Raw genomic sequence first — 25,609 nt, forward strand, 5'->3', positions numbered from 1 at the left:
GGATGTAGTCTATCACAGTGCCATCCGTTTTGTCACCAAACCCCATATACTACCCACCATTGTGACTTGTCCGCTCTTGTTGGCTGGCCCTCACTACATATTCATCGCCAAACCCACTGGCTCCAGGTCATCTATAAATCACTGCTAGGCAAATCCCCGTCTTATCTTAGCTCACTGGTCACCATAGCAACACCCACCCGTAGTCTGCGCTCGAGCAGGTATATCTCACTGGTCATCCCCAAAGCCAACACCTCCTTTGGCTGCCATTCCTTCCAGTTCTCTGCTGCCAATGACTGGAACGAACTGCAAAAATCTCTGAAGCTGGAGACTCTTATCTCCCTCACTAACTTTAGGCGTCAGTTGTCAGAGCAGCTTACCGATCACTGCACCTGTACACAGCCCATCTGTAATTAGCCCATCCAACTACCTCATCCCCATATTGTTATTTATTTTGTTAATTTGCACCCCAGTATCTCTATTTGCACATCATCTTTTGCACATCTATCATTCCAGTGTTAATACGAAATTGTAACTATTTTGCACTTTGGCCTATTTATTGCCTTACCTCCATAATTGACTACATTCGCACACACTGTATATATATTTTCTGTTGTATTTTTGACTTTATGTTTTGTTTACCCCATATCTAACTCTGTGTTGTTGTTTTTATCGCACTGCTTTGCTTTATCTTGGCCAGGTCGCAGTTGTAAATGAAAACTTGTTCTCAACTGGCTTACCTGGTTAAATAAAGGTGAAATAAATAAAATGAAATAAAAGATGGGAAAACCTTCCAGAAGGACAACCATCTCTGCAGCACTCCACCAATCCAGCCTTTATGGTAGAGTAGCCAGACGGAATCCATTCCTCAGTAAAAGGCACATGACAGCCAGCTTGGAGTTTGCCAAAAGGCACCTAAAGGAGTCTGAGACCATGAGAAACAAGATTCTCTGGTCTGATGAAACCAAGATTGAACTCTTTGGCCTGAATGCCAAGCGTTACGTCTGGAGGAAACCTGGCACCATCCCTACGATGAAGCATGGGGGTGGCAGCATCATGCTGTGGGGATGTTTTTCAGCGGCAGGGACTGGGAGACTAGTCAGGATCGAGGGAAAGATGAACGGAGCAAAGTACAGAGAGATCCTTGATGAAACCTGCTCCAGAGCACTCAGGACCTCAGACTGTTACAGACAGACAGGAAGACAGGAAGACAGGCACAGGCAGACAGACATACAGACAGACAGACAGACAGACAGACAGAAGGTTTCAAGTCAATCAAGTTTTTAGCCTGACGACTCACACTAAATTATTCTGCTTCTCTGTCGTTCACTACATACGTTAGTCTGAGACTGCCGTCATTGAAGTCGTTTGTGGTGACGAGTTACGTTGTATAAAACAAAGTCATCAGCGATTGGACTGTCTCTAACCAATCAGAGTATCAAAGCCAATGACGAATTTTCAAACCGGCACCTAACCCACATGTGTTCTGGCTCTGGCCCAACCCATCTGTTTCTGGACCAATCAGACGGCCCCGAATGTGTTCGCATTAGGTAAAAGGTCGGGGATGTACTCAGATCCAGACTCATTGTGGACAACAACTAACATCCGTGGGCGTGGCCTAATGTTTGGCCGGAGTGAGGAGTCTGGGTAGCCAGGCAATTTTATTTTCTAGAACTGCAAGACCATTGTGTCCAATGGAGGTAAAAAATGCTTTTAGTCCAATTTACTTCAAATGTCACATGCCGGGTCATGACAGTCCTTCGGTCATAAATATGTAATGTTAGAGAAGACTCAACTTTTTATAACCCTTCGAAACCACCGCTATGACACCGTTCCATCTCATATTGCTCAAATGAACAGCAAACCTGGTTTAAAAAACAGATAAAGCAACACCTCACGGCACAATGCCTCTCCCCTATTTGACCTAGAAAGTTTGTATGCATTGATATGTAGGCTACGTGTGCCTTTTAAAAATGTATTTTTTATTGATGTAGTTCTGTCCTTGAGCTGTTCTTGTCTATTAATGTTCTGTATTATGTCATGTTTCATGTTTTGTGTGGACCCCAGGAAGAGTAGCTGCTGCTTTTGCAACAGCTAATGGGGATCCTAATAAAATACCAAATACGACACTTCCTGTAATTGCAGGAAGCTGAAATTCAATGTATGGCCTCCTGGGGACACTCTTTAACAATTCAGAGGATGGAACAAAGTGTTTTTTTTGTAACTGCAGGGATAGAATGAAGCACCATGTTGAGGATGAATTAAGTCATTCCTGTTGCCAAATTAAGCTGAGCCTCAACACAGGGCATCCATATAAGGTCACCAGTGAGTGTGTGTCCCGAGTGGCGCAGTGGTCTAAGGCACTGCATTGCAGTGCTAGCTGTGCCACTAGTTCGAATCCAGGCTCTGTCGTAGCCGGCCGCGACCGGGAGACCCATGGGGCGGCGCACAAGTCGTCCAGGGTAGGGGAGGGATTGGCCAGCAGGGATGTAGCTCAGTTGGTAGAGCATGGCCAGGGTTGTGGGTTCGATTCCCACGGGGGGCCAGTATGAAAAAATATATAATAATGTATGCACTCACAAACTGTAAGTCGCTCTGGATAAGAGTGTCTGCTAAATGACTAAAATGTTGGTAGTGGTAAAAAAAAAAGGTGGGTAAACTATAAACTCTAGTGGGCGATCGAGATAAGACGAACAACCACCAATATAAACCAAAACATATGACATTTTTAAAACTGTATTGTTTGATTGCATTTTCATGCAAGTATATATGGAAGGCCAAATGTCATTTTCTGCCTTTAAAAATGACACAAAATGTATTGAAATGTGTTATCTTTTTAATCACGTTCATGTTCTTAGCATCTCATGTGAGCTGCACTGCAATTCAGTTTTCTGTATTGTAAACTGCTAAAGTGCACCCTTAGTTGACTCTAAAATGTTGTATTTTATACCCATTTGAAGAGAAACAAGTTATTAATCTGTTTGATTAGATTACAGATTCTCTCAGGGGACACCACTTATATTTCAGGGGACCCCACATGGGTCCCCGGCCCCAAGTTTGGGAACAGCTGTACTACTAACCTCTCTCTCTGCTTGCTTCCTCTCTCTGTGTCTCCTCCACCTCCTCCTGAATTGTAGCCTGCCTCAGCCTCACCACTGTCTGCCTCATCGCTGTCTGCCTCATCACTGTCTGCCTCAGCACTGTCTGCCTCACCACTGTCTGTCTCATCACTGTCTGTCTCACTACTCTCTGTAAAGCAGTTTTAAAAATAGATTTTGATATACATGAGAATAATATTCAATTGTCTTTATATTTAAATTGTCTTTATAATTTACTACATTTTAGGTTACACAGGCTGTCCCAACACATAATGACAAGAAAGTGCATTCTAGCATTGTAAAAGTCTGTTAGTTGACTCAAAAATGTTGTATTCTAAACCCATTTGAAGATAAACAAGTTGTTAATGTGTTTGATCAAATTAAAGATTCTCTCAGTGGACCCTATTTAATTTTCAGGGGACCACAATCTCTCTGTTAGCTATCTCTGTCTGTGTGTCTCCTTTGCCTCCTGCTTTGCAGCCTGCCTCACCACTGTCTGCGTCACTGCTCTCTGTAAAGCAAAGTTATTTTGTTAAGATAACTTATATTAGCATATCTTTAGTTAAGATTATAGCTAGTTTAATTTCAGTTGACTGCTCCTGCTGAGGCTCTGTTTGAAGTTAGCTTCTAACGTCATTCTTCTAGCCAGCTAGTTATAGCTAGCTATCTGGCTAACAGTAGCCAGAGCCCTTGAGCTAGAGGTCTGCACAGGACTGATTTCTTCATCCCGCTCCCGCCCAACCGCACAAGCAGCTTTTCATACCGCACCAACCACCCCCACTGGCTTTTTGTCTGACTCCCACCCGCTCCTGCAAGAACTGGTCCCGAACCCAACCGCAGTCCCGCAATGTTATTTTAAGCATAAGTGAGAGTGAGGTAAGTTGAGCAAATTTTTTACATTCAGCATTTCTCCGTCAAAGGAAATATAGTAATCTTTCTAACAAAGATATTTGCATATATTTCAGGATGTTGTGTATCCCTGGAAATAATCAGAATTCATGTAAACATTACAGTTTTCAAAACATATCTTCTCCAAAAACAGTGGTCTCTTGGCACAACTTACCCCGGGTATGTAGACATGAAGTTGGGTTAGGTTTAGGGTTAGGTTTAGGATTTTTCTGTCTGCCTGCCTGTGATTTTGTCTGTCTGTCTGCCTGTGATTTTGCCTGTCTGTCTGCCTGGCTGTCTGTCTCTCTGTGTCTGTATATCTGTCTGTCTGTCTGTCTTTCTGAGTCTTTCACCAATTTACCCATTGCAGCTTTATCACCAACTTTTCTGCCTTGAACGCGATGTATTGACTTACTGTATGAGTCAATACCCTTGATGTACTGTATATCTATGTGTCAATATCCTGTCTGTGGATGTGAGAGAGGAGAGAGAGGTGAAGTTGAGAGAGAGGAGGAAGAGAGAGAGCTGAGAGGAGGGGGAGAGAGGAAAGATGTAATAGAGGGGGGAGGAGGGAGAGAGATAGAGAGAAGTGGGAGAGTAAGAGAGAGTAGAGAGAGGGTGAAGGAGGGAGGGGGAAAGAGAGGAGGGAGGGGAAGAGAGAAAGAGAGTGATAGAAGAGAGAGGGAGGGAGAGAGAGAGAACGAGGGTGTCATGTCCATAGGCGTCCACATTGTGTCAATAATCTTTCCCTATTAAATGCAATGTATTCACTTAGGCATCAATTGGTTGACGCTCATCTTTTCCCATTGACTGCTATGTACTGACATAAGTGTCAACCCTGTGACACTCATCTTTTCCCATTGACTGCAATGTATTGACATAAGCATCATATGTTGTGATGCTTATCGTTTTGTAAAAATGTCACAGAATGCTGTTTTCCTATGATATTATGTTGCAGTGAGTAGCAGTCTCAGAGTCATAGAACACAATACTCACTCACAAGTTCAGTCTACTTTGAGATTACTTGGATCTTCAAAGGAGAATGTGGTAGGGGATTGGTTTCCCATGCTATTCAAACTATGGCACATACAGTACCCTTTTATTGACACAAAGTACACAAAGCGTTACATAGAATAGATATATGATATTTCTGTAAATATATTGTAAATATTTTACAGAGGGAATCAGCCTATGATTCTGGACTTGCCAGGGGGAAAAGACCTCAGGCAAAGGACTTCTGGCGTCTTCACCTCCTAATGTCCTCCTCCATGTTCTTCCCATTCTCATCTGCTTTTGTGCTTCTTGAACAGGGCATACAGGACCTTCAAGGTAGTTGTCACATCCTGAGAGACTATATCTAGGAGAGATGCAGTCAGAGACACATTCAATTATTAGAGTCATCTATTTATGCATCGTCACCCCTCACCATCACTGGAGCATTGATAATGGAGGTCAAGTGTGTGCATTTACTGACGCTGCCTCTTAAAGTGCGCCACAAAATTGAACCAAAAACAACCTTAGATGAAATCTAATCAATATCTAAACGGTAAGATTAGATCCAACAATATCACTCTTCCCTGTATGATGCATAATTAAAGGGATACTTCGTTGATGTTGGCATTGAGGCCCTTTATCTACTTCCCCAGAGTCAGATGAACTTGTGGATACCATTTGTATGTCTCTGTGTCCAGTATGAAGGAAGTTAGAGGTAGTTTCGCGAGCCAATGCTAACTAGCGTTAGCGCAATGACTGGAAGTCTATGGGTATCTGCTAGCATGTTAATAGATACCCATAGACTTCCAGACATTGCGCTAACGCTAGTTAGCATTGGCTCACAAAACTACCTCTAACTGCCTTCTTACTGGACACAGAGACATAAAAATGGTATCCACAAGTTCATCTGACTCTGGGAAGTAGATAAAAGGCTTCACTGCCAAAATCCCAAAGTATCCCTTTAAATGTACTATTAAGATCGACTTGAGCTGCTGCTAGCCTAATTAATGCACACAGTGGTGTGTGCTGTAGACCTGGAGCAGTGGGATTCCTTATTCCATCACAGAAATTAAAAGGACGCTAAATGAATGAATTAAATCTGTCTCTTGCTTCTGAGTTAAATGAGTTGTACTGGTCCAACCATTAACATTTATCAACTCAAAGCTTTACTTTTAAATTACAGGTTATGCTGCCATGCAAATTAACCAGCTTCTTTTATAATCATTTACTATAAAAGTAAATGCTCAGCGCTTCTTTATTAACAGTTTATTCAGAGGCAAAAGCAAGAAAACACACACACACACATACAGTATGCACACACACAAACACACACACACACTTCTAGCCTCTTGTCAGTTTGGCATTGCATGATGGAGAGAGGTTTAGTCTGTGTGTCTATCAACAACTAACAAATAGTGGTTTCCTCCCTGAGAGAGCCTCTAAATAAATGATTATGACCTCAGAGTGGGCCTGAGTCCCAATAGAACTCTGGTCAAAACTAGTGCACTACAGATGTAGGATCTTAATTTGAACCAGTTTGCTACAGCAGGAAAATAATCCTGCAGCAACAGGAAATGCGAATTATTATGTGGATTTTAATTAATGGACATTTTTGTAGGGGTTGGTGCATTTTCCGTAAGGGAAAATCAAGTCTGAAAATTCAAAGTGGAAATTACAAACTTCAGAAGCCTTTTTAAACCTCAAATACACTACAATCATTACATTTCCTGCAACAGGGTGATCAAGATCCTACATCTGTATATAGGGAATAGGTTGCTATTTGGGACAAACCCTCGGCCAATCATCCAGGGCGATAATCATCATATTCATCATTTTCATTAATATTCCAACGGAATCCCAGCTCTCCCTTCATATCCCCATGCATAGTGATGCGGCTTAACTCAAACTATCACCACAAATCCTGGCTTCCACTCAACATATGAACAGTGGCATGCCACTATTGCCCAGATAAATGCCTTTGATACAGGAAATCTTCTGAATTAATTTAACAATACTGTCTCACAGCGCCATTTCTGTGCTGTGAAAATTACAGCCCAGAGCAATCTTGGTCAACTTCCTATTTCAAAGATATATACATGTAGATGTGGTATTTTTAGATATTCTCCTCAAGCTCCTCTATCTCCCACTCTAAGTGCACTATTGCTATGACAAGCTCCATTTGGCTCCAAGTTGGTGTGACAATATACGTAGGTCAACTATGGGTGCCACAGAAAATGAACACACTTACCTTGGGGGTCAATGTTGGTCGTGGGAAGCCCTATGTCATTCAGGAGGTCCAGGGCCAAGGTCACATTCTGCAGCTAGACCAGAGAGAGTGAAGTGAGAGACACAGCAGGCCATGACACATTCAGATGACTGACACACCGGGGCAACGTTATCTCAATCTCACAAAGGAGTACAATCAATAACGTAATACAAACTACCCTCCTCTGTATGGATTTCAAGTTATTAACTAATTGGATCTCAACTGTTCTGCTGCTGTCATCTTTAATAGAGTAAAGGTGTAGAATATTATTGTAGGCCTAAATGTGATATTTGTTCCATTCACTGTATCATACGTAAGATCCACCCTTACCGTTGAGTCAAACAATCACATACATTTTTCCTTTGAGGCAGAGCTGCCACCAGAACATGATTCATCCCAAAGAAGGAGTCCTGGAACACATACAGTGGGGAAAAAAAGTATTTAGTCAGCCACCAATTGTGCAAGTTCTCCCACTTAAAAAGATGAGAGAGGCCTGTAATTTTCATTATAGGTACACGTCAACTATGACAGACAAAATGAGAAAAAGAAATCTAGAAAATCACATTGTAGGATTTTTTATGAATTTATTTGCAAATTATGGTGGAAAATAAGTATTTGGTCAATAACAAAAGTTTCTCAATACTTTGTTATATACCCTTTGTTGGCAATGACACAGGTCAAACGTTTTCTGTAAGTCTTCACAAGGTTTTCACACACTGTTGCTGGTATTTTGGCCCATTCCTCCATGCAGATCTCCTCTAGAGCAGTGATGTTTTGGGGCTGTCGCTGGGCAACACGGACTTTCAACTCCCTCCAAAGATTTTCTATGGGGTTGAGATCTGGAGACTGGCTAGGCCACTCCAGGACCTTGAAATGCTTCTTACGAAGCCACTCCTTCGTTGCCCGGGCAGTGTGTTTGGGATCATTGTCATGCTGAAAGACCCAGCCACGTTTAATCTTCAATGCCCTTGCTGATGGAAGGAGGTTTTCACTCAAAATCTCACGATACATGGCCCCATTCATTCTTTCCTTTACACGGATCAGTCGTCCTGGTCCCTTTGCAGAAAAACAGCCCCAAAGCATGATGTTTCCACCCCCATGCTTCACAGTAGGTATGGTGTTCTTTGGATGCAACTCCGCATTCTTTGTCCTCCAAACACGACGAGTTGAGTTTTTACCAAAAAGTTATATCTTGGTTTCATCTGACCATATGACATTCTCCCAATCCTCTTCTGGATCATCCAAATGCACTCTAGCAAACTTCAGACGGGCCTGGACATGTACTGGCTTAAGCAGGGGACACGTCTGGCACTGCAGGATTTGAGTCCCTGGCGGCGTAGTGTGTTACTGATGGTAGGCTTTGTTACTTTGGTCCCAGCTCTCTGTAGGTAATTCACTAGGTCCCCCCGTGTGGTTCTGGGATTTTTGCTCACCGTTCTTGTGATCATTTTGACCCCACGGGGTGAGATCTTGCGTGGAGCCCCAGATCGAGGGAGATTATCAGTGGTCTTGTATGTCTTCCATTTCCTAATAATTGCTCCCACAGTTGATTTCTTCAAACCAAGCTGCTTACCTATTGCAGATTCAGTCTTCCCAGCCTGGTGCAGGTCTACCATTTTGTTTCTGGTGTCCTTTGACAGCTCTTTGGTCTTGGCCATAGTGGAGTTTGGAGTGTGACTGTTTGAGGTTGTGGACAGGTGTCTTTTATACTGATAACAAGTTCAAACAGATGCCATTAATACAGGTAACGAGTGGAGGACAGAGGAGCCTCTTAAAGAAGAAGTTACAGGTCTGTGAGAGCCAGAAATCTTGCTTGTTTGTAGGTGACCAAATACTTATTTTCCATCATAATTTGCAAATACATTCATAAAAAATCCTACAATGTGATTTTCTGGAGAAAAAAAATCTCAATTTGTCTGTCATAGTTGACGTGTACCTATGATGAAAATTACAGGCCTCTCTCATCTTTTTAAGTGGGAGAACTTGCACAATTGGTGGCTGACTAAATACTTTTTTCCCCACTCTATGAGATCCTTACCATCTCAGTAGTGTTGACTGGGGTGATGTTGAAGTCATAGAGTGAAACAAAGAAGCCCTCCAACTGTCCAATCAGCAGGAGGAGAATAACACCATCTGAAAACTACATGAATAAAGAACACCATCAGTTGGCTCTTACACAAATGGGTGTAGTGTGATGTGACTGAAAGGAAACAGATCAATCACCTTTCAATTCACAACACTGGTAGTGCTCAATAATACCCATCCAAACAGAATGGCCAAACCCTTTCTACAGTAAACAAACCTGTTTCTCCATGTCTGTCACCTGTAGTCCCAGGGTTGACATCTTCTTGTTGACAAAGTGCATGATGGCCTATAATAGAAAGATATAGGATTACAGACCTATCACATTAGAAATGTGTTGACATTTTAACCTCTGTAGCCATGTCGCTTTGAATAAAAGTGTATGCTAAATGGTATATACAGTGGGTATCATACAGTTGAAGTCGGAAGTTTACATACACTTAGGTTGGAGTCATTAAAACTCATTTTTCAACCACTCCACAAATTTCTTGTTAACAAACTATAGTTTTGGCAAGTCGGTTAGGAGAGGAATTCACCGTTCAGCTTGACAATAACCTAAAACACAAGGCCAAATTTACACTGGCGTTGCTTACCAAGAACACAGTGAAAATTCCTGAGTGGCCAAGTTACAGTTTTGACTTAAATCTGCTTGAAAATCTATGGCAAGCCTTGAAAATAGCTGTCTAGCCATGATCCCCAACACCTTGAAATACAGTACCAGTCAAAAGTTTGGACACACCTACTCATTCCAGGGTTTTTCTTTATTTTTACTATTTCTCACATTGTAGAATAATAGTGTAGACATCAAAACTATGAAATAACACATATGGAATCATGTAGTAACCAAAAAAGCGTTAAACAAATCCAAATATATTTTATATTTGAGATTCTTCAAAGTAGCCACCCTTTGCCTTGATGATAGCTTTGCACACTCTCAACCAGATTCATGAGGTAGTCACCTGGAATGCATTTCAATTAACAGGTGTACCTCGTTAATAGTTAATTTCTGGAATTTCATTCCTTCTTAATGCGTTTGAGCCAATCAGTTGTGTTGTGTTACTCCTGAGTGGCGCAGTGGTCTAAGGCACTGCATTGCAGTGCTAACTGTGCCACTAGAGATCCTGGTTCGAATCCAGGCTCTGTCGCAGCCGGCCACGACCGGGAGACTCATGGGCGGCGCACAATTGGCCCAGCGTCGTCCAGGGTAGGGGAGGGAATGGCCGGCAGGGATGTAGCTCAGTTGATAGAGCATGGCGTTTGCAACGCCAGGGTTGTGGGTTCGATTCCCACGGGGGGCCAGTATAAAAAAATATGTATTCACTAACTGTAAGTCGCTCTGGATAAGAGCGTCTGCTAAATGACTAAAATGTAAATGTTGTGAGAAGGTAGGGGGGTATACAGAAGATAGCCCTATTTGGTAAAAGACCAAGTCCATATTATGGCAAGAACAGCTTAAATAATCAAAGAGAAATGACAGTCCATCATTACTTTAAGAGATGAAGGTCAGTCAATCTGGAAAATGTCAAGAACTTTGAACGTTTCCCCAAGTGCAGTCGCAAAAACCATCAAGCGCTATGACAAAACTGGCTCTCATGAGGACCGCCACAGGAAAGGAAGACCCAGAGTTAGCTCTGCTGCAGAGGATAAGTTCATTAGCCTCAGAAATTGCAGCCCAAATAAATGCTTCACAGAGTTCATCTCAACATCAACTGTTCAGAGAAGACTGTGTGAATCAGGTCTTCATGGTCGAATTGCTGCAAAGAAACCACTACTAAACGACACCAATAAGAAGAAGAGACTTGCTTGCGCCAAGAAACATGAGCATTGGACATTAGACCGGTGGAAATGTGTCCTTTGGTCTGGAGTCCATATTTGAGAGTTTTGGTTCCAACCGCTGTGTCTTTGTGAGACGCAATGTAGGTAACGGATGATCTCCGCATGTGTTGTTCCCACTGTGAAGCATGGAGGAGGAAGTGTGATGGTGTGGGGGTGCTTTGCTGGTGACACTGTCTGTGATTTATTTAGAATTCAAGCACACTTAACCAGCATGGCTACCACAGCATTCTGCAGCGATACGCCATCCCATCTGGTTTGGGCTTAGTGGGACAATCATTTGTTTTTCAACAGGACAATGACCCAAAACACACCTTCAGGCTGTGTAAGGGCAATTTGACCAAGAAGGAGAGGGCTATTTGACCAAGAAGGAGAGTGATGGAGTGCTGCATCAGATGACCTGGCCTCCACAATCCGCCGAGCTCAACCCAATTGAGATGGTTTGGGATGAGTTGGACCGCAGAGTGAAGGGAATGCAGCCAAAAAGTGGTCAGCATATGTGGGAACTCCTTCAAGACTGTTGGAAAAGCATTCCAGGTGAAGCCTGTTGAGAGAATGCCAAGAGTGTGCAAAGCTGTCATCAAGGCAAAGGGTGTCTACTTTGAAGAATCTCAATTTGTTTAACACTTTTTTGGTACTACATGATATCATATGTGTTATTTCATAGTTTTGATGTCTTCAATATTATTCTACAATGTAAAAAAAATAGTTAAAATAAAGAAAAACCCTTGAATGAGTAGGTGTATCCAAAGTTTTGACTGGTACTGTAGGTTGAATAATGTTTTTAACATGTATTGACTCAGGGGGGTGAATACCTATCTAATTAAGGTATATTAGTGTTTTATTTTTCATTATGCTTTTTAAAAAATGTTAGATTTTCTTTTCCACTTGGACATTACAGAGTATTTTGTGTAGATCCTTGACCAAAAATTACAATTAAATCAATTTTAATTCCACTTTGGGAGGCTGGTGGGATGAGCTATAGGAGGACGGGCTCATTGTAATGGCTGGAATGGAATAAATGGAACTGTATCAAACACATCAAGGATATGGAAACCACATGTTTGACTCCGTTCCATTAATACCATTCCAGCCATTACAATGAGCCCGTCCTCCTATAGCTCCTCCCACCAGTCTCCACTGGTGTGGTCCTGTATGGCTCAATTGGTAGAGCATGGTGTTAGCAACGTGTGTGTTCAGTTCCCGCGGTTACCCATAAGTAAAATGTATGCACGCATGACTGTAAGTCCCTTTGGATAAAAGTGTCTACTAAATGGCATATATTTTAAAGTACCACAATATATATATATATATATATATATATATATACACTACTGTTCAAAAGTTTGGGGTCACTTAGAAATGTCCTTGTTTTTTAAAGAAAAGCAATTGTTTTGTCCATTAAAATAACATCAAATTGATCAGAAATACAGTGTAGACATTGTTAATGTTGTAAATGGCTATTGTATGTCACGGATTCAGCCGAGGCTGCTCCTCCTCCTTGCTCGGGCAGGCTTCGGCGTTCGTCGTCCCCGGAGTACTAGCTGCTGCCGATCGATGTTTCGGTGTTTGTCTTGTTTGGTCTTTATTGTTTACACCTGTTTCCCATTATGTTTTATTGTGTTCCCTTTATAACCCTCTGTTTCTCATTGTGTATTGTGCGTTATTGTTTTGGTCTTTGCGGCAGTTGCCCATGTGTGCGGGTCTTATTATTTCCTCGCTGTTTGAGGTTGCCAGTGTACTTTTTATTGTTGCACTGAATCCAGTAAAGTTTCTGCCAGTAGCTCGGTGTCCTGCTCTTGACTTCGCCTACCGCATACACGTCGCTGTGACAGAATAACGCACCCTTTAGACATGGAGTCAGCAGGAGCAGCGGTGCCAGCTGGATCAATAGAAGAGCGCGTAGAACAACAAGCGGCTATGATCCAGGCTCTCGGCACCACCATGGAACAGGTGGTGAAAACCGTGGCGCGATGGGAAAGAAGAAGTTGGTCTACACCTCCTCCGACGATACCACCACCATCAGCTATGCCCAACGCTTCATCTCCGGGGTCCAGTGGGATTCGGCTCTCGCTCCCGAGGTTTCCTGCTCCAGGTGGAACTCTACCTGGCAACCATCCACCCGGCGCCCTCGGGATACGAGAGCGTGTCCGCCCTCATCTCCTGTCTGTCCGGCAAGGCGCTGGAGTGGGCCAACGCCGAGTGGGGGGGAATAGACGCCGCTACAGTCAACTATGCAGAGTTCACCCGCCGCTTCAGGGCAGTATTCGATCATCCACCAGAGGGTAAGGCGGCGGGTGAACGTCTATTCCACCTTCGACAGGGGAGGAGGAGCGCGCAGGAGTTCGCACTGGACTTCCGGAGCTCGGAAGTGCTGGGGGATGGAATGGACGGCCCCGAGTCCGGACGTCCGCGGGTAGCCAACAGGGTGTCCAGGCGAATCCCCCAGCACTTCCGAGCACTGGCTGCCAACGCGGGATGGAATGAGAGGGCCCTCATCAACCACTACAGATGTAACCTGAGGGAGGACGTGCGTCGGGAATTGGCCTGCAGGGACACCAACCTAAACTTCGATCAACTGGTGGACATGTCGATTCGCCTGGACACCCTGTTGGCTACCCGCGGACGTCCGGACTCGGGGCCGTCCATTCCATCCCCCAGCACTTCCGAGCTCGGAGCTGCTGGTACTAGGAGAGAGACCAGGAGAGAGGCCGTCCCCTGCACCAACTGTGGCCGCAGAGGACACACTGCTGGTCGGTGCTGGGGAGGGTCTCCGCGGAATCGAGGCAGTAGGCCGCGCACTGATGAGTCATTCCAGGTGAGTAAGCGCCCAACTCACCCAGAGCTCCCTGTTGCGTATATGTGTATTAAAGTTGTGTTTCCCGAGGTTTCTCCTCATTCCTAGCATAAGGCGCTAGTCGATTCAGGCGCAGCTGGGAATTTTATCGATCGCCATTTCACCCATAAGTTAGGGATTCCTATAGTTCCAGTGGATGTGCCCTTCCCTATCCATGCCCTAGATAGTCGCCCTTTGGGGTCTGGGTTGATTAGGGAGGTCACGGCGCCGCTCAGGATGAAAACGCAGGAGGGCCATGAGGAGATAATTTGGTTGTATTTGATTGACTCTCCTGCGTTTCCTGTGGTGTTGGGGCTTCCCTGGTTGAAGTCTCATGACCCCAACATTTCATGGCAACAGAGGGCTCTCAAGGGATGGTCTGATCAGTGTGTCGGGAGGTGTGTGGGTGTTTCCGTAGGGGCCATGACGGTGGAAAGTCCGAACCAAGTTCCCACCATGCACATTCCACCTGAATATGCCGATTTGGCTCTCGCCTTCTGTAAAAAGAAGGCGACTCAATTACCACCCCATCGACAGGGGGATTGTGCGATAAACCTCCAAGTAGGCGCTGCGCTTCCACGTAGCCATGTGTATCCTCTGTCTCAGGAGGAGACGGCGGCTATGGAAACATATATCGCCGAATCGCTGAGACAGGGATACATACGGCCGTCCACTTCCCCTGCGTCCTCGAGTTTCTTTTTTGTGAAGAAGAAAGATGGGGGTTTACGCCCGTGTATTGACTACCGTGGTCTCAATCAGATCACCATCAAATATAGCTATCCTCTCCCTCTGATTGCTAGTATGACGGAGTCATTACACAGGGCGCGATTTTTCACAAAATTGGATCTCAGGAGCGCGTACAACCTGGTGCGCATTAGGGAGGGAGATGAGTGGAAGACAGCATTCAGTACCACCTCGGGTCACTATGAGTACCTCGTCATGCCACACGGGTTAATGAATGCTCCTTCAGTCTTCCAATCATTTGTGGATGAGATTTTCCGGGACTTACATGGACAGGGTGTAGTGGTGTATATTGATGACATTCTAATATACTCCGCTACCCGCGCAGAGCATGTGTCCCTGGTTCGTCGGGTGCTTGGTAGACTGTTGGAGCATGACCTGTATGCAAAGGCGGAGAAATGTCTGTTCTTCCAGGAGTCCATCTCCTTCCTGGGACACCGGTTGTCAGCGTCAGGGGTGGAGATGGAGATTGACCGTGTTTCAGCCGTACGCAATTGGCCGACTCCCTCCACGGTGAAGGAGGTGCAGCGGTTCTTGGGTTTTGCCAATTACTACCGGAGGTTTATCCGGGGCTTTGGGCAGGTAGCAGCTCCCATTACCTCTCTGCTAAGGGGGGGTCCGGTGCGTCTGCAGTGGTCGGCTGAGGCGGACAGGGCTTTTGGGCATCTGAAGGACCTGTTTACCTCGGCTCCGGTGCTGACACATCCGGATCCCTCTTTGGCGTTCCAAGTTGAGGTGGAAGCGTCCGAGGCTGGGATCGGTGCTGTACTGTCTCAGCGCTCGGGTACGCCACCTAAACTCCGCCCCTGTGCTTTCTTTTCTAAGAAGCTCAGTCCGGCGGAGCGCAATTATGATGTGGGGGACCGGGAGCTGTTAGCTGTGGTGCAAGCCCTGAAGGTGTGGAGGCATTGGCTTGAGGGGGCTAAACACCCTTTTCTCATTTTGACTGACCATCGTAACCTGGAGTACATCCGGGCGGCGAGGAGGCTGAACCCTCGCCAGGCTAGGTGGGTTATGTTTTTCACCCGATTTGTATTTACGCTCACCTATAGACCAGGGTCACAGAAAGCTAAGGCAGATGCCCTGTCCCGACTATATGACACAGAGGAGAGGTCCATTGAGCCTACTCCCACACTTCCGGAGTCTTGTCTGGTGGCACCGGTGGTATGGGAGGTTGATGCGGACATCGAGCGGGCGTTACGTACCGATCCTACTCCCCCACAGTGTCCAGAGGGTCGGAAGTACGTGCCGCTCGAGGTTCGTGATCGATTAATATATTGGGCTCACATGTCACCTTCCTCTGGCCATCCTGATATTGGATGGACAGTGCACTGCCTTAGTGGAAAGTACTGGTGGCCCACTTTGGCTAAGGACGTGAGGGTTTATGTTTCCTCCTGCTCGGTGTGCGCTAAGTGTAAGGCGCCTAGACACCTACCCAGAGGGAAATTACAACCCCTACCCGTTCCACAACGACCGTGGTCTCACCTCTCGGTGGATTTCGTCACGGACCTTCCCCCCTCCCAGGCGAATACGACGATCTTGGTCGTTGTGGATCGGTTTTCAAAGGCCTGCCGTCTCATTCCTATGCCAGGTCTCCCTACAGCCCTACAAACTGCTGACGCCCTGTTTACACACGTCTTCCGGCAAAACGGGGTACCTGAGGATATAGTGTCTGATCGGGGTCCCCAGTTCACCTCTAGAGTCTGGAGGGCATTTATGGAACGTCTGGGGGTCTCGATTAGCCTTACCTCTAGGTTTCACCCCAAGAGTAACGGGCAGGTGGAGAGAGTGAACCAGGATGTGGGTAGGTTACTGAGGTCCTATTGCCAGGACCAGCAGGGGGAGTGGTCGGAATATGTCCCCTGGGCAGAAATAGTCCAATACTCACTTCGCCACTCCTCAAGACGAGTGGTTTCGGCGCTCGGAGGAAACCTGGAACGCTGCGCATGTCCATCTACAGCGAGCGATCAGGCGGCAAAAGGCGAGCGCCGATCGCCACCGCAGTGAGGCTCCGGTGTATGCACCGGGAGATTGGGTCTGGCTCTCGACCCAAAACCTGCCCCTTCGCCTGCCCTGCCGGAAGCTGGGTTGGCGGTTTGTGGGGCCATTTAAAGTCCTGAGGAGATTGAACGAGGTATGTTATAGGTTACAACTGCCCATTAATTACCGCATTAACCCCTCGTTCCATGTGTCTCTACTCAGGCCGGTAGTAGCTGGTCCACTCCAGGAGAGTGAGGTACGAGAGGCTCCTCCGCCCCCGCTGGACATCGAGGGGGCTCCGGCGTACTCAGTCCATTCCATCTTGGATTCGAGGCATCGGATGGGGGGCCTGCAGTATCTTGTGGAGTGGGAAGGGTACGGTCCGGAGGAACGGTGCTGGGTCCCTAGGAGGGACATCCTAGATCCCTCCATGTTGAGGGATTTCCACCGGAGTCATCCGACTCGCCCTGCTCCGCGTCCTCCTGGCCGTCCCCGAGGCCGGGGTGGGGGGTGGGGGGGGTGGGGGGGTACTGTCACGGATTCATCGCGCCACGGTTTCCTCCTCCTTGCTCGGGCAGGCTTCGGCGTTCGTCGTCCCCGGAGTACTAGCTGCTGCCGATCGATGTTTCGGTGTTTGTCTTGTTTGGTCTTTATTGTTTACACCTGTTTCCCATTATGTTTTATTGTGTTCCCTTTATAACCCTCTGTTTCTCATTGTGTATTGTGGGTTATTGTTTTGGTCTTTGCGGCAGTTGCCCATGTGTGCGGGTCTTGTTATTTCCCTCGCTGTTTGAGGTTGCCAGTGTACTTTGTATTGTTGCACTGCATCCAGTAAAGTTTCTGCCAGTAGCTCGGTGTCCTGCTCTTGACTTCGCCTACCGCATACACGTCGCTGTGACATTGTAGCTGGAAACGGCTGATTTTTTATGGAATATCTACATAGGCGTACAGAAGCCCATTATCAGCAACTATCAGTCCTGTGTTCCAATGGCACGTTGTGTTTGCTAATCCAAGTTTATCATTTTAAAAGGCTAATTGATCATTAGAAAACCCTTTTTGCAATTACAGTGAAGAGGCGACTCCGGGATGCTGACCTTCTAGGCAGAGTTGCAAAGAAAAAGCCATATCTCAGACTGGCCAATAAAAATAAAAGATTAAGATGGGCAGTCTGAGATATGGCTTTTTCTTTGCAACTCTGCCTAGAAGGTCAGCATCCCAGAGTCGCCTCTTCACTGTTGACTGGTGTTTTGCGGGTACTATTTAATGAAGCCGCCAGTTGAGGACCTGTGAGGCTTCTGTTTCTCAAACTAGACACTAATGTATTTGTCCTCTTGCTCAGTTGTGCACTGGGGCCTCCCACTTCTCTTTCTATTCTGGTTAGAGACAGTTTGCACTGTTCTGTGAAGGGAGTAGTACACAGCGTTGTACGAGATCTTCAGTTTCTTGACAATTTCTCGCATGGAATAGCCTTCATTTCTCAGAACAAGAATAGACTGACGAGTTTCAGAAGAAAGTTATTTGTTTCTGGACATTTTGATCATGTAATCGAATCCACAATTGCTGATGCTCCAGATACTCAACTAGTCTCAAGGGCAGTTTTATTGCTTCTTTAATCAGCACAACAGTTTTCAGCTGTGCTAACATAATTGCAAAAGGCTTTTCTAATGATCAATTAGCCTTTTAAAATGATAAACTTGGATTAGCAAACACAACGTGCCATTGGAACACAGGACTGATGGATGCTGATAATGGGCCTCTGTACGCCTACGTAGATATTCCATTAAAAATCAGCCGTTTCCAGCTACAATAGCCATTTACAACATTAACAATGTCTACACTGTATTTCTGATCAATTTGATGTTATTTGAATGGACAAAAAATGGCTTTTCTTTCAAAAACAAGGACATTTCTAAGTGACCCCAAACTTTTGAATGGTAGTGTATATACATACAGCGGATATAAAAAGTCTACACACCCCTGTTAAAATGCCAGGTTTTTGTGATGTAAAAGAATGAGACAAAGATAACTCATGTCAGAACTGTTTCCACTGTTAATGTGACCTATAATGTGAACAATTCAATTGAAAAACAAACTGAAATCTTCGAGGGGGAAAAATAAAAAATAAAAAACTCACAATAACCTGGTTGCATAAGTGTGCCACTGGGGATGTGGCTGTGTTCAGAATTAACCAATCACATTCAAACTAATGTTAAATAGAAGTCATTACACACCTGCCATCATTTAAAGTGACTCTGATTAATGACAAATAAAGTTCAGCTGTTCTAGTAGGATTTTCCTGACATTTTCTTAGTTGCATCTCAGAGCAAAAGCCATGGTCCGCAGAGAGCTTCCAAGGCATCAGAGGGATCTCATTGTTGAAAGATATCAGTCAGGAGAAGGGTACAAAATAATTTCCAAAGCATTACATATACCATGGAACACAGTGAAGACAGTCATCATCAAGTGGAGAAAATATGGCACAACAGAGACATTACCAAGAACTGGACGTCCCTCCAAAATGTATGAAAAGACGAGAAGAAAACTGGTCAGGGAGGCTTCCAAGAGGCCCACAGCAACATTAAAGGAACTGCAGGTATTTCTGGCAAGTACTGGCTGTGTGCTACATGTGACAACAATCTCCTGTATTCTTCATATGAATGGGCTATGAGGTAGGGTGGCAAGACTCCTACCCAAAAAGACTGAGTGCTGTAATAAAATCAAAAGGTGCTTCAACATAGTATTAGTTTAAGGGTGTGCACACTTATGCAACCAGGTTATTGTGAGTTTTTTATTTTTTATTTTTCCCCCTCAAAGATTTCAGTTTGTTTTTCAATTGAATTGTTTACGTTATAGGTCACATAAAAGGTGGAAAAAGTTCTGACTTGATTTATCGTTGTCTCATTCTTTTACATCACAAAAACCTGGCATTTTAACAGGGGTGTGTAGACTTTTTATATCCACTGTATATATCCACTACAAGTATGTGGCCACCCCTTCAAATTAGTGTATTTGGCTATTTCAGCCACACCTGTTGCTGACAGGTGTTTAAAATCGAGCACACCGCCATGCAATCTCCATAGACAAACACTGGCAGTAGAATGGCCCGTACTGAAGAGCTCAGTGACTTTCAACGTGGCACCGTCATAGAATGCCACCTTTCCAACAAGTCAGTTCGTCAAATTTCTGCCCTAAGCGAGGTCCATAGAGAAATGGTTTGTCGAGATTGGTGTGGAAGAACTTGACTGGCCTGCACAGAGCCCTGACCTCAACCCCATCGAACACCTTTGAGATAAATTGGAACGCAGACTGCGAGCCAGGCCTAATCGCCCAACATCAGTGCTCGACCTCACTAATGCTCTTGCTGTTGAATGGAAGCAAGTCCCCGCAGAAATGTTCCAATGTCCAATGGAAGGCCTTCCCTGAAGAGTGGAGGCTGTTATAGCAGCAAAGGGGGGACCAACTCCATATTAATGCCCATGATTTTGGAATGAGATGTTCTTTTGGCCATGTAGTATATACAGTGCATTCGGAAAGCATTCAGACCCCTTCCCTTTTTCCACATTTTGTTACGTTACAGCCTTATTCTAAAATGGATTAAATAAAATAAAAATCCTCATCAATCTACACACAATACCCCATAATGACAAAGCATAAACAGGTATTTAGAAACATTTTCAAATTTATTTTAATTAAAAACAGAATTATCTTATTTACGTAAGTATTCAGACCCTTTGCTATGAGACTCGAAATTGAACTAATGTGCATCCTGTTTCCATTGATCATCCGTGAGATGTTCCTACAACTTGATTGGAGTCTAACTGTGGTAAATTCAATTGATCGGACATGATTTGTAAAGGCACACACCTGTCTATATAAGGTCCCACAGTTGACAGTGCATGTCAGAGCAAAAAACAAGCCATGAGGTTGAAGGAATTGTCCGTAGAACTCAGAGACAGGATTGTGTCGAGGCACAGATCTGGGGAAGGGTACCAAAAACGTTCTGCAGCATTGAAGGTCCCCAAGAACACATTGGCCTCCATCATTCTTAAATGGAAGAAGTTTGGAACCACCAAGACTCTTCCTAGAGCTGGCCGCCCGACCAAACTGAGCAATCGGGGGACAAGGGCCTTGGTCAGGAAGGTGACCAAGAACCCAATGGTCACTCTGACAGACCTCCACAGTTTGTCTGTGGAGATGGGAGAACCTTCCAGAAGGACCCGATTGAACATCTCTGGAGAGATCTGAAAATACCTGTGCAGCGACGCTCCCCATCCAACCTGACAGAGCTTGAGAGGATCTGCAGAGAAGAATGGGAGAAACTCCCCAAATACAGGTGTGCCAAGCTTGTAGCGTCATACCCAAGAAGACTCAAGGCTGTAATCTCTGCCAAAGGAGCTTTAACAAAGTACTGAGTAAAGGGTCTGAATACTTATGTAAATGTGATATTTACGTTTTTTACTTTTAATACATTTGCAAAAATGTCTAAAAACCTGTTTTTGCTTTGTCATTATGGGGTATTGTGTGGAGACTGATGAGGGGAAAAAACAATTTTATCAATTTTAGAATAAGGCTGTAACGTAAATGTGGAAAAAGTCAAGGGGTCTGAATACTTTCCGAATGCACTGTATAGATATATATATGTAATGTATATAACAACAACATTCAATGTCACTATGTTGACATATTCTAATGAGACCATATTACAGTTGTATAGGGTCGGTGCAATACTCATTCAATCAGACACAGTATGAGCGATCAGGGGCATTTATTCATGTGTTTCCCATCTCATTCACACAAATCAGCCTCTCCCTGAATCAGGACCAGTATAGCTAGACAATATATATGCTCGTCCTATAATCAATCCTCTGTCAAATAATGCAATGGTTAAGACTACAGAACAGGTCAGCAGGGATGGAGGACCCATCTTTTTTCTATTACCTGCTTTACTGTGTTGATCTTGTGGGGTTCCAGCTTCAGCAGCTGCTCAATGGGATCCTCACCTGGATGAAGAGACAGGAAGGAGAGGGTTTATCTCTGCAATGTTCTGGATAAACCACAGTACAGTACTGCAAAGGTGACCCTGAATATCTTACTCACTGTCTGAACTGCTCAGCGAGTCTGTAGTTGAATTGCTGTTGAAGTAGACAGCAAATTAAGTGAATATTCAATCTTCTGAAACATAATCCATTCTCTGAAGAATATGCAACTGTAATCGGACACAACAACATAATCGGAAATAATTTACCAACCTTTCAACTGTAAGAATCTCTATTTCCTTTTCTGATTTGATTCCACTTCTGTTGACCTGTATACGCAAGATACAGTGAAGTGTGAGCACAACTTTATTGAACAGGAGAGTTTATTTTTTAGCTTGATTTAGGGTAAAGTACCATTCATTTGACACCAAACTCACCTCCAACAGGACAACTTCCACTCTGACGTTTGGGGGAAGCTCCAGATTAGGCTGGAAGCACCTCACCATGGCAACCAGAAGATGGAGAGTGGCCAGCAAGTCTTTGTTGTGGATGACTGAAAGAGAAGGAAGGGAATGAAGGGAGAGTCAAGCTGCTTGAACACCATACCATACCAAAGCCCCATGCAGTCAATCTTGTTGGCACCACAACACAAACTAATCTCCAGCCCCACTGATGATTAAAACTACACCCTGTGGGGCTGCTTTTCCCCCTACAATAATCCCTCTCTGTTGGTGTCAGCAGACAGGTAGCAACCTGGGGTTATACTGTAGCTTCACCATCAAATCCTATTGAAGAGTCCCTTAGCCAAACATGGCTCTGAGGGGAACAGCAGTGTTGTGTAGCATTCCCAGCCAACAGGGGACGTCCTAAGGACTTGGTTTTGTTTGCGGGGTTATATTGTGAATGTGACTCACGTTTGACGCTCCACCTGGTGAGAGAGCTGTCCTGCAGCCCCAGTTTCTCATTCAGAGCCTCCAGGATGAGCTCCAGCTTGCGTGTCTGAGCGGCGCTGGTCACCGCTATCTCCTCCACAGACAGATGCACTCCAGCTAACCTCCCTATGAACAGCACAGGTAAAGGCCAAGCACATACAGAGAGAGAAAGAGAGTGTGTGTGCGTGCGTGTCTCACTAAGGAGGTGATGGAGGACTAGGCCATCAAAGATATCCTCTTCCAGACTCTGCACCACGATGTGTTCCTCTTTCAAAGTGCTGTTGATCCAGTCAACCAATACCTGTAAAGACCAAGGTTCATGATAAAAGTAAGTTACATTCAGTGATATTAACTACCTGCTACAGTACTGTACTAGTCTCTTTTGACATAGCTACTGTTACAGAGATGTACCAAATGGAACAGCACAGATATTTGGTTCTGGATGCAAAGATCTGTACCATACTATCGACTGCAGTGGAAACTGCTGAAGGGAGGACGGTCATTATAATGGCTGGCATGGAGTGTAATAGAGTGAATGGAATGGTATCAAACATATGAAAACCATGTGTTTGATACCATTCCATTTACTCCATTCCAGCCATTATTATAAGCAGTTTCCTCTCAGCAGCCTCCACTGATCTGCTGTGGTAAATCTTTGTATACATGACCTTTACTGATCCATTCAGAGCAGACTCTGATGTTATGATATCAAAGGATTCATATTGCAATTTCCACTTATGTTTCTATAAAATTATTCATGAGTAAGAGACTGTTTGGTGTGTTATTGAGGTGATAAAAGAGAGCGTATATGGGATTACAAGGGCCAGATAGACTCCGTGGTTTTCTCTTTCCAACACTTTTATGCCTACATTGTTTTATGCTCATCTAATTGATAAAAACAATTATTTGATTTTACTTGAATTTATTCCACAAGTATCTTTTCTATTTCAAATCCTCTTTGAGGGCTTAGGGAGAAGGTTCCCCGACAACAACTATCTAGCCCTAGCAATGACTCTGTGATCTGTCTACCATCATCTCTAATAAAGACGTTCATGAAAAATGTACTGGTCTACCCACCTCACACACAAGAGAGCTTAGTGGTTCAGCAATACCCTAACGAATATGCAATCAGAGGCATTCTTTGTAATGACTTTTCTGCCCATATGACCCTGGAGTAACATGGCCCTATAGTATAATAGCATAATGTATGAATGGTATTATGGGCTTTGATGATAGATGATACATTTAGGATAATATTGTGGCTGGTGTTGGAACATGAATTCTAAAATAGAGATCAGTCTTACCGCTTTCAGCTTTTCAAGTTTGGGGTCTTTCAAAAATGTCGGCTGAATGATCTTCCTCCTCTCACCTGTTTCAACAAGCAAAATGTTCAGTTGAGACCACTGCTTGACAACCATTTTGGAAAGAAAATATAAGCCTGAGCTTGAGTACAGTTGAATGTAGACTTACCCTGGAAAGATCCAATGTCCTCAGGGTCATTCCCCTGGTGCATATCAGGAAAATCCTCCATATCCCCTCTAGTGAGCAAAATATAAACTGACTGCTTCTGGTATCAGTGTAGCCTACAGTGTAAATAATAGTTCAAATTCAATTCATGTAAGGGATCATTTCAAACCTCCGATGTGAAAACTGAAACAGTTCTGGTATTTGATTTGGTTACTTCCTTCTCTGTGAGTTCACTTCTGCCTATGCTGAGACCACACAAATGAAAGAAATGGGCAAATGGATATAACCCCATAACTTCCCACTACAACGCTGCATGCAATCATTTCTCTGCATATTTCGTTTGGATTATGGGCCCCAAAACAACACAAAACAGAAACAAGCTCAGAGGAATGCCTTTTGACTGTAGACTAACCTGACCGGGATACACTGTGACCAACAATATGTCAGTGTCTCCCTGAAACTAGTGTAGCTTCACTGTGCCATCTTTGTGTGTGTAGAGTACTCCTCTCCTAAGGATTCTCTGCCTGAAGTTGACACACCTAATCCAGTAAACCTTACCTTCAGAGCAGTAGCAGCAAGCAGACAGAATAGGGGAACTCCTGTGTACAGCTTCCTGACTGACTTCAATACTGAATCAATCCAAATAGCCGTGCTACAAAGAGAAGTACACCCAATCTGACAAGCAGTTCTCCAGAAACATGCCACGGGATAACAGCACAAACAAAATTCATCCAATTCAGGACCAATTAAACATTTCTATGAGAAACAAAAAGGAAGAATGACGGAATAAACGGGTAAAAAGAGAATTGAGAGGATGCGGAAGGAAAGAAGTAAGCAGTGAGCACTTCCTCTTTTGTAACTGTGGTTTTGTTACACACAGTTCAGAGCGCATTCTGAGGAGAGGCCTTGTATATGACGCTTAGTGGTCAAGACTTGTAGTTTAGAGCATTAGGATAGAGTGCAAGACCAGTAAAAGCGAGGTCACTTCACCTTCTAGAAGTGAAAGCATTTTCTTGGCAACCACACAGGAGGCCCAAACGAACATGACACCTAGCAACCCTACTGTATGGCTCACTGACAACCCTCTCACACATTCCCTTTGGAAGCTGGCCGTATCAATTGGTTGTTGTCTGTCCTCCAGCACTCCACAATCATCGGCAGAGAGAGACAGAGACAACACACTGCATGTGCTCCGTCTCTAAGTCAGAGGAGCAGAGAAAAACACAGACGCCATCACCCAGAGAGGAAAGGGGGATTTGGGAAAGGGGCGGTAGCCATGGTAACCAAGAAAATAGACAAGAAAATAAAGACAGGGTCCTAAAATAAACCCCATAATTCCTTTGGCTAAACCGAAACAAGAAGGCTTGTGATGTGAGTTCTAATCTACGACCCACTTCTGATTCACTTTGAAGGCAAACTAAGAAAGCTAACGTACATGTATGAAGTGTATAATTAAAAGAACAACACCCGCTGTCTGAGTTTAAACATTTATTTTGGGATAAACAGACATCGAGGCAGAT

The 25,609-nt window shown here is 44.4% G+C and overlaps 1 protein-coding gene across 3 annotated transcripts; it reads right to left on the reverse strand.

Moving 5' to 3' along the window:
• Positions 1 to 5,065: 5,065 nt before the first annotated feature.
• parvg (parvin, gamma) lies at positions 5,066 to 24,932 on the reverse strand. Of its 3 annotated transcripts, XR_014613729.1 has the most exons (14): positions 24,648 to 24,724; positions 24,093 to 24,205; positions 23,927 to 23,991; positions 22,821 to 22,923; positions 22,605 to 22,748; positions 22,128 to 22,243; positions 21,964 to 22,019; positions 21,812 to 21,846; positions 21,653 to 21,714; positions 9,545 to 9,613; positions 9,281 to 9,382; positions 7,573 to 7,652; positions 7,225 to 7,297; positions 5,253 to 5,340 (listed from the first exon to the last, which is right to left on the reverse strand). XR_014613729.1 is itself a non-coding variant. In XM_084168753.1 (13 exons), exons 2-13 carry the CDS (start codon positions 24,151 to 24,153, stop codon positions 5,267 to 5,269), a joined length of 960 nt encoding a protein of 319 aa, XP_084024879.1. In that variant the 5' UTR covers positions 24,154 to 24,205; positions 24,648 to 24,932; the 3' UTR covers positions 5,066 to 5,266. The 3 variants fall into 3 exon arrangements, 2 of the variants coding, with proteins under 2 accessions (XP_084024879.1, XP_084024880.1); XM_084168753.1 differs by lacking the exon at positions 7,573 to 7,652 and having other exon boundaries at positions 5,066 to 5,340; positions 24,648 to 24,932; XM_084168754.1 differs by lacking the exons at positions 7,573 to 7,652; positions 24,648 to 24,724 and having other exon boundaries at positions 5,066 to 5,340; positions 24,093 to 24,209.
• Positions 24,933 to 25,609: the final 677 nt, after the last annotated feature.

The sequence above is a fragment of the Coregonus lavaretus genome (genome assembly GCF_964263955.1).
Source record: "Coregonus lavaretus genome assembly, chromosome: 9".
NCBI classification, from domain to species: Eukaryota; Metazoa; Chordata; class Actinopteri; order Salmoniformes; family Salmonidae; genus Coregonus; species Coregonus lavaretus.